Here is a 9498-nt window from a genome sequence, read left to right as displayed (position 1 = left end):
CTGTCCTTTCTTTCCAGTGTAAAGAGAATGGCGCTTTCACTGTGCTTGTTGACAACTACGTGAAGGAAGAAGAAGGCACAGGGGTTGTCCACCAAGCTCCTTACTTTGGTGCTGTGAGTAGCATAAGTCTGGCAAATGTATTTGAGAAGTATGTCGGTAGCCACTTTTCATAGATGTGGTGTCATGTGTCTCATCACTTTGGGTCACCAGGTAGGCCTCTTTGCTGGCTCACTGCCTGCAAGATGGCTTGTAAAATTTGCATCTGCAATTCCCTTTCATCCCGAGCTGATTTCTGGAAAGAGTGGGCCAAATCCAGTAAACTCTTTTTGGTGTGCAGTTCTGTGAGTTTTCACAGGCATCTAGAGACATGCAGTTGTCTCAGCCACCAAGATACAGACCATTCCCATCACTTTTGCTGTGTTCTCAATTAAATGTTCAGAAGGGGGAATCTGACCTCTCCCCTCAAAACAGTACTCTACAGTTAATTTCATATTTTGACCAGAATAATTTTTCTAAAAACACATTCCTTTTCATGTAATTTGTGTGTGAATAAAAACAGAGTAACATAAAGGCACATGCTTTACAGTAAACCACCTCTCACCTTAAATCAGCGTGCTGCCACTAATGGGCAGTTCCTGGGTGAGTTACCCGGCCTTTCTGGACTTCCTTTGCCTCCTCCGTAGCATGGTGTAGCACCTGCATACACATTCCTCTAGTCTTGATCATTTTGTCAGTGAGAGGGATTGGAAATGTGACTTTGTTCTAAAAGGCAGTGACAGTAGTCAGCCCTCATTTGCCATTTTGCTTTCATGCTTAATTTCTAGGATTTTATTATTTTTATAGAAGTAGAGGGTACAAGTGCAATTTTTTTACATCGATATGTTGTATAGTAGTAAAATCTGGGCTTTTAGTGTAACCATCACTTGAGTTTTTATTATGGAAATCTTGAAACATACACAGAAGAAAATATTATAATAGATTCTTTTTTTCACATCATCCAGCTGCATTAACTCTCAACGTTTTGGTAATCTCTCTTGTTTTCTTCCTCTGTACAGTACCACACATTTTTATTTTGGCTGGAGGATTTCGAAGCAAATCCTCAACCTCATGTCTTTCATGTATAAGTAATTCTAGCTGCATCTCTGACTGATAAGGACTTTTATTTTCAGTATAGCCACCGTGCCATTGTTATTTGTATCCAATAAAGTCAGCAATTCCTTAATAATCACCTAATACCTGGTCCATTTTAATGGAAGGAAGCATTCTTGATAATACTACTTAAGAGTTTTAGGAACTAGTCAAATATTGTTCATAATCATTTTAGGGTCAATTAACTGGTATGGTTACCCCACTGTTAGTAGATAATAAAAAGGTAACTTCTTGGTTTTGAATTGTAGTTTAGGGAATTTTTTTTTTTTTTTTTTTTTGAGATGGAGTCTCGCTCTGTCACCCAGGCTGGAGTGCAGTGGCAGGATCTCGGCTCACTGCAACTTCTGTCTCCTGAGTTCAAGTGATTCTCCTCCTTCAGCCTCCTGACAGATCTCCTAACAGACCATGCCTTATACTTGTGTGTATTCTTTGTTAAATATGGATGTTTGTCATTAACTCTAGAGTTATATCTCATATATCTATTCTGAATGCGTGCATGTTAATGTTATAGATGATTCATTCTTTAAACTATAGCCTTTAACGCCATTTGGTAAACTTTTTTTTTTTTTTTTTTTTTGAGAGGGGTCTCCATCTGTTGCCCAGGCTGGAGTGCAACAGTGTGATCTCGGCTCATAGCAACCTCTGCCTCCCAGGTTCAAGCGATTCTCCTGCCTCAACCTCCCAAGTAGCTGGGATTTTAGGCACCTGCCACCATGCCTGGCTAATTTTTTGTATATTTAGTAGAGACAGGGTTTCGCCATGTTGGCCAGGCTGGTCTCGAACTTCTGACCTCAGGTGATCTGACCGCCTTGGCCTCCCAAAGTGCTGAGATGACAGGCGTGAGCCACCGCACCCGGCCTTGGTAAACATTTTCTGAGAGGCCTTCCGTTGCGCTTGTCTTCACCAGGCAAAGTAGTGTTTGATCTCTGCAGAGTCTTTGCACTTGTGCGTCATCATGTTGAACATCACTAGTTCTGGATGCATTCAGGAATACTGCTTTTAGCTTAATGCACTGGGTAAAGTTACTTGCTCCACACTCAGTGGTTCAAATTGCTACACTAGGGGCTTTCCCTGTCCACCCACATAACACCACACCAGTCAGCCTCAGCACAGGGAGAGGTGAACACAGATCCAGGTGGAAGCGTGTCAGCTTTCCAGCTTGTCTTAGAGTCAACCCAGAGTGGTTTCACCACCATAAGGCAGTCTCTTTAATTTTGTATTTAAGCATCATAGCACAGTGATGAAGACTATAGACTCTGGAGCCAAGTTGTTTGGTTTTGAATCCTAGCATTGCTGCTTCACAGCTGAGTTATCTCTTGGTACCTCGACTTTCCTATCTGTAAAATAGGAATGATTGCTAGTTTGTGCGAGGGGAGCACCTGGTGAAAACGTAGAACATCTGTCTGCCTTCTTCGCAGGATCATTGTGAAGTGTTTTGTTGGTTTGTTTTTCATGCCACTTTGTCTAAGAGCATTGTGAGGTTTAAGTGAGCGTGTGTAAAGTGCTCAGCTAGCGCTTTGCTAAGTATTTGCTCTAATTATTGTAAACAGTCTTCAAAATATATTCCTGAAGCATCATGGTATAAGCAATGCCAATTGAGACACAGTTTGCTTATTTGAAAAGTAAATACTTTTCAAAGGATCAGTGTTGCCATCCTTTGGGGTCTTCCTTGAGAGGGTGCAAATCCAAATGTACATCAAGCGTCATGTAATACTAACGGACCATGCCTTATATTTGTGTGTATTTTGGTTTTTCAGATGTGCATGCTGCTGTTATAAATCAAATTTGGTTTAGTTTTAAAACATTCCTGTGTGGCTGCTCTGCCTGTGGAGTAGCCATTCTTTATTCCTTTGCTTTCTGAATTCCTTTACTTAAAAAATTGAAGTACGTCGTCTGTCTTATTTAGTGGATACTCTGCTACGTATGGAGGTCTGGGAAATAATACTTGAGAAGACTGGGCTGAATGATCTAACCCCTGTCCCACTGTGGGGCTCTGATTCTCCGAATGGTCTTGAGTTACCTTCAGTTTACAGGACAAAGCTGATGACATGTATATGTTACAATATAGAACAATTACCTTGGGAATCTATTACCTCATGCTCACACCCATACATAAACTGTTTTATTCTTCCCTCCCTTTTGCCTTTTCTCAGGATGACTATCGGATCTGTATGGACTTTAACATTATTCGGAAAGACTCACTCCCCGTTTGCCCTGTGGATGCTTCAGGCTGCTTCACAGCGGAGGTGACAGATTTCGCAGGACAGTATGTGAAGGTCTGTAATCCATATGGCATAGAAGGGTGTCTGTTACTTCTGATTTGTCTCTATCATCATTTATAATTGTATTGTAATTTTAGGAAGTTGTTTTTATTTAGTTTTGTCATCACATAAAATCAGTCAAGATAGATGTTATCAGTTATGTTCAGAGGGTCTCATATCTTTAGAGGAAGCATGCTGAAATTTCACGGGGAGAGATCAGAAAAACTCCAGTTTATGCCTCATGAAGCAACTTTGTGACCTTGGGGTAATCATTTCAGATCGAAAACTTTATGACCTTAAATGTTGTGGAATGTACTCGAAAATTGCTTAAAGTTAGTTACTAAAAATAATAATATTTGTTATTTATGTCTTTTATTCGTAACAAGGTATCAGATTCTAGTAATCTATTGTTCCTAAGTATTATAGTATGTTTTAATGGCTAAATTTTAATTTTTTTTAATAGGATGCTGACAAAAGTATCATCAGGACTTTGAAGGAACAAGGCCGACTTCTGGTTGCCAGCACCTTCACTCACAGCTACCCTTTTTGCTGGAGGTCAGAAGAAACAAAGACTGTGTTGTAGCTAGAGCTTCCAGTCTGTGCTTACACTCACTATATGTGCGCATTCCGTCATACTGTGGTGTTCATCTCATTTCTATCCTTTAGAGTCGATTTGGGAAGCCACCTTCTTATTTCATTTTTAGGAGAGTTGGGTTTTTTGTTTGTATTTTGTTGTTGTTTTGAGACAGGGTCTCACTCTGTCACCCAGGCCGGAATGCAGTGGCGCAGTCATGGCTCACTACACCCTCCGCCTCCCCAGTTTAAGCAATCCTCCCACCTCAGCTTCTGGAGTAGCTGGAACTATATAGGTGGTGCCGTTAAACACCCAGCTCTTTTTTGCATTTCTTATAGAAATGAGGTTTCCCCATGTTGTCCAGGCTGGTCTCAAACTACTGGGCTCAAATGATCCTCCCACCTTGTCCTCCCAAAGTGCTGAGATTACAGGCATGAGCCACAGTGCCTGGTCTAGGAGAGTTTTATGAATGGCTAAAATTGTTGCTGTCCTAAGGAACTGTGTGAGAAAAATAGACCTGTACAAATCTGTTTTGTGTTGTGGCCACATTTTTTTTAGGATGAGAAACATCTCTAAAATTTTGTAACAGAATTTATTGAAAAATTTAATGTGATTTTAACGTTTACTGTAAGACCACGCTATAAAAGTCTGGGTGAAAATGAAGTGTTCGGTTGCATCATGTTTGGTTTCCACATTGCCTCTTCTATGCTGAAGTTGAAGTTGACATTGTTTCTTAGATAATTGTCACTAGCAGAACTTTTTTTTTTTCTGGTCTTGTTCTTGTATTAGTTTTTGCCTTTCTTACTATTGTGGAAAGAGGTGGCCAATTTTGAAGTCTTAGATGATTTTATCTATAACAAAAATGAATATTAGCAGAAGGCCAAGTAAGTGATGATGCTGTGAATAAGACATGAAAAGGCAGTCTTACCCTAGTGCCTACTATTGTCAGCCTGAGCAGCTATGTCTGTGTTTCTGCTTCCCCAGATCAGACACTCCTCTGATTTACAAAGCAGTGCCCAGCTGGTTTGTGCGAGTGGAGAACATGGTGGACCAGCTCCTAAAGAACAATGACCTGTGCTACTGGTGAGCAGTAAGATGTGTTTCTTCACAGTGTCTTTTGTCATGTGGTTAGTTAAGTGTGGTTTACACTTCCCCGAAGTTATAATTTTAATAACCATCTTTTATTGTGTATTATAATAGCTATCTTTTATTCTGTGTGTTTAGGAACACTAAGTAATTCAAATAATGTTACATAACAGAAGTAACATCCTTCTTGTGATAAAGTATGTAAGGGAGTATTTTTCTTTTTAAACTCATTGGAAATGATAAACTACCATTTATTTGATTTATGGAATGAAATGACCTTGGAAGAATATGGCTGTACTGCCAGAGTTTGCTAGCCTTCAATAATAGTCATTTTCAGAGTAAACATTATTTTCAGATGCCTGCAAAACCCATTTGTACTTACTCTTGTCAGTCCTGCAGTGGATGATGTACCCTGTGCCTGACTGTATGGATAAGCTCCAAGCACAGAAGCCTTTGCTTTCCACAGCTGATATGTGTCCTGCAGGTGATAGCCCAAGAGGTATCATTTCAGCCTCTGGGTACGAAATGAAACAAGGCTTCAACCTTTGTATTTCAGATGAATATTTTCACTATGAGTTTTAAAAGTAATCACCACTCTTACTTCTCAGAAGGACCCAACTAGACTCCAGAAAACTGTATTTGAGTTTAGGAGAATAGGGAGAATCTCAGGGCAGCAAAGGAAATAGTTATAAACTGTAGCTTTCTAATATTTCTTAGCAGAGTGGTCCTGATTTCTCAAAAGACAGCTTTTCATTTTTAGAGCTAGTAAGCTAATTAGTTGCCCTAATGTGTAAGTTACTAGATATAGAATATTAGTAAGATAGCCTCGTGGGGGTGCAGGCATATAAACTGATCTTTGAAGTACAGGGCAGTAACTGCAGTGCCCAAGAGAAGAAGGGGAGGTCTGGTAGCCTACCCTGACTCAGCCTTGTGCTTGAAAAGGATTTCTGCAAAGCTGAACCTCAAGGAATGAAGAGTACTGGGAGTGGGAGGGATGCAAGAGGATGGATGCAGAGGGGAGGAAGGCTTCGTGGCAGAGGGCAGGCAAAGCCAGTTAAGTGAGAAGGATTCTAGGGAACTTGCCTCATTGCCAGAGCCTGAAATTCAAGACCAAGGATGACCAGAGGAGACTGTAGAGAGGGCTGCTAGAGCAGCTACCAGTCTCCTGGCCTGTTGGCCTTTGCTTAATGAGTTCAGTAAAACTGCTATGGTGAGGACAATGTGAAGACGAGTTGTATGGGATGAGGCTGGCTAGAGTTAGGGTGACTGGTTAGAGGTATGTGGCAGCTGTACTCCAGTTGAAGAAGAGGACATGGGAGGCCTGTGTGCTGTGGGGTTATCTATTGGATGTAGGTCATTGATGGCAGCACAAACTGTTGCGTATGCTATGCTGTCCATTTAGAAGACGTTCTCTTTGCAGTGAGTGCCACGTTTCCAGAGTGTTGGGTCCACAAAGCGTTATACAGAGGCTCCTGTGAATATTATTTACATTTTGGCTTTTTCCATGTTTGAATTACTGATGTTCTTACGTGATTGGTTGTGTGATCTGTTTATTGCAGGGTCCCAGAGTTGGTACGAGAAAAACGATTTGGAAATTGGCTGAAAGATGCACGTGACTGGGCAGTTTCCAGAAACAGATACTGGGGCACACCTATCCCACTGTGGGTCAGCGATGACTTTGAGGAGGTGAGGCAGGGCAGTATTTCCTTGTGTTGATTTTTGCTAAAGCATTTTGTTCATGAAATCTGAATGTGGTTTGAAAGAATAGGGTTTTTTTTTTCTTTGCCCCTTTCTTATTTCTCTTTTTTCCTCTTTATTGCTTTCTATAATCATGACATAAGATAATCTGTTTTTAGGGTTTTTTTACTTTTTTTCCTTGAATTAACTGCAAGTTATAAAACTTTCTTCTGTAAAAATGAAAGGATACAATTTTCTTAGGGAAATCTACACTTTAAATATTTTTTTCTTGTGTTTCGCTGTCTTTTCTTCCCCCTGCATTAAGGTGTGTTATTAGCTTATGGTTAAACTGACTTCATAGATGATGAAAAAAGAAAATTTGAAAAGAAATTTACCAAAGCATTACAGACCTTTAACTTCTAAAATCAAATGAATGAGAGGATGTGTGTGGATATATAGATGTGTGCATATACTATGTCCTCACTTAATGTCATGCAGAAGTTCTTGATAACTGTGACTTTAGGCCGGGTGTGATAGCTCCCACATGTAATCTCAGCACTTAGGGAGGCCAAGGCAGGAGGATTGCTTGAGGTCAGATACTTGAGACCAGCCTAGGCAACATAGTGAGGTGCCATCTCTACAAAAACGTTTGTTAAATTAGTACACACCAGTTAGTCCCAGCTACTGGGACCACTCTGTGACATTAGGTGAGGATTTACTATACAGATAGATCTCTGTGTTTGTCCTTCTGTCCAAAGCTGACAGCATTGTAGCAGTGACGAGCAGCAGCACCCTGGGGACCTTGGTGAATCTCCCATAGGGACCTGAAAGGCAGCAGTGAAGTAGCTGAATCAGAAGACTTTTCAGGACTGAACAGGAAGGACAGAGAAAGAGGTCACCAGTGTTTACTAGGAACAGAAGCTCCCTGGGTGAGAACCCACAGCAGCTCCTCCTGGTGTGGCCCTTATCAGATGATTCCTCCATTCTGAGTGCCCCAGCTAGCCCCATCTCTCAGCTCTTTACTTGGACATAATCCTAGCATCCTGTGGCTTTGTCTGATTGCTTTGATTGGGTCCAAGCACAATATAGTCATGTGCCACATAATGTCATTCAGTCAATGACAGACCACATATGTGACAGTGGTCCCACAAGATTATGATACCATATGGTTACTGTACTTTTTCTGTGTTTCATAATGTTTGGAAATTCAAATACTTCCTGTTTTAGTCTGTTTAGTGTTGCTACAAAGGAATACCTGAGGCTGGATAATTTATAAAGAAAAATAGTTTATTTGGCTTATGATTCTGGATGACTGGAAAGTTCAAGACTAGACATCTGCATCTGGGGAGGACCTCAGGCTGCATCCACTTATGATGGAGGGCTGGACAGGAGCCAGAGTATGCAGAGATCACATGGCAAGAGAAGAAACGGGGGCGGTGGGGTAGGGGCAGGCTCTTTTTAACAGTCAGCTCTCACAGGCGCTAATAGAGTGAGAACTAACTCACTGCATTAGTCTGTTCATGAGGGATCCACCCTGTGACCCAGACGCCTCCCATTGGGCCCCATCTGTCAATACTGCCACACTGGGGATTAAATTTCAACATGAGAGTGGCTGGGGACAAACCATATGAAAACCAGAGCACTTGCCATAGTGTTACAGTTGCCTGCAGAATTCAGTACAGCCACATGCTATACAGGTTTGTAGCCGAGAAGTAATAGGCTCCACCATATAGCCTAGATGTGTTTTAGGCCATCCCATCTAGGTTTATGTAAGTGTACTGTGATGTTTGCCTAATGAAATCACCCTAATAATGCATTTCTCAGAATGTATTCCTACCACTAAGTACTGTATAACGATAATTTAGCTCTAGCTTTTTCTTGAGAAGATTCTAGATTAATGAGCCAGATTCAGGTGCCAGGAGGAAACTAAGATGCCTTAGAGAAATAATCTAAGATGTTTCACTTACGCCGGTTACTTTGACGATTTGCACATAATAAACCCTAATACCCATGGAGAGTATGGCTGTGAATGTTTAAGATTCTCTCTAGGTAGGGACTCCCTCTGATGTTGGGTGGAAACAAAGGAGCGGTGTCAACCCTGGCCTCTTCAGAGACTAAGACTAAGCTGTGTCTTTCATGAGAGAGAAGCCACGTTAGCGAATACTATCCTTCAGCCCAGAGTGGTGTGTGAATGTGCCTTTATAGAAAATCATCAGTCTCAGGCTGGGTGGCTCACGCCTATAATCCCAGCACTCTGAGAGGCTGAGGCCAGCTGATAGCTTGAGTCCAAGAGTTTGAGACCAGCCTGGGCAGCATGGCAAAACGCTGTCTCTACTAAAAATACAAAAAATTAGCTGGGCGAGGTGGCGCCTGCCTGTAGCCCCAGCTACTTGGGAGGCTGAGGTGAGAGGATCACCTGAGCCCAGGAAGCTGAGGCTGCGGTGAGCTGTGATTGTGCCACTGCACTGCAGCCTGGACAATGGGAGTGAGACCCTGTCTCAAAAAAAAGGAAAAGGAAAATCATCAGTCTCTCACACTAAACATGCATGCTACATAAATTAACTCAGTATGCTCTGTTTGGCTCTTAAGGAGCTCCTGCTGTTGAACTTTGTTTTTGACAGGTAGTATGCGTTGGGTCAGTGGCAGAACTTGAAGAACTGTCAGGAGCAAAGATCTCAGATCTCCACAGAGAGAGGTCAGTTTCTAAATGTTCGATTCACTTCAGTTTTATCGTTCTCCTATTAAGACCTG

General features: G+C 41.6%; 1 protein-coding gene across 1 annotated transcript in view; it reads left to right on the top strand.

Moving 5' to 3' along the window:
* The window catches only part of IARS (isoleucyl-tRNA synthetase), an 87805-nt gene that overhangs the window by 26656 nt on the left and 51651 nt on the right, over positions 1-9498 (top strand). Inside the window, exons 10-14 of the mRNA XM_011996872.1 lie at positions 3303-3425; positions 3874-3965; positions 4969-5067; positions 6630-6756; positions 9369-9442. Of these exons, the coding sequence (XP_011852262.1) occupies positions 3303-3425; positions 3874-3965; positions 4969-5067; positions 6630-6756; positions 9369-9442 (515 nt within the window). The remainder of the gene's footprint in view (positions 1-3302; positions 3426-3873; positions 3966-4968; positions 5068-6629; positions 6757-9368; positions 9443-9498) is intronic.

The sequence above is a fragment of the Mandrillus leucophaeus genome, unplaced genomic scaffold, assembly GCF_000951045.1.
Source record: "Mandrillus leucophaeus isolate KB7577 unplaced genomic scaffold, Mleu.le_1.0 Scaffold527, whole genome shotgun sequence".
In the NCBI taxonomy this organism is placed as follows: Eukaryota; Metazoa; Chordata; class Mammalia; order Primates; family Cercopithecidae; genus Mandrillus; species Mandrillus leucophaeus.
The sequence above is the reverse complement of the archived record's forward strand: the minus strand, read 5'-3'. Positions and strand labels throughout refer to the sequence as shown.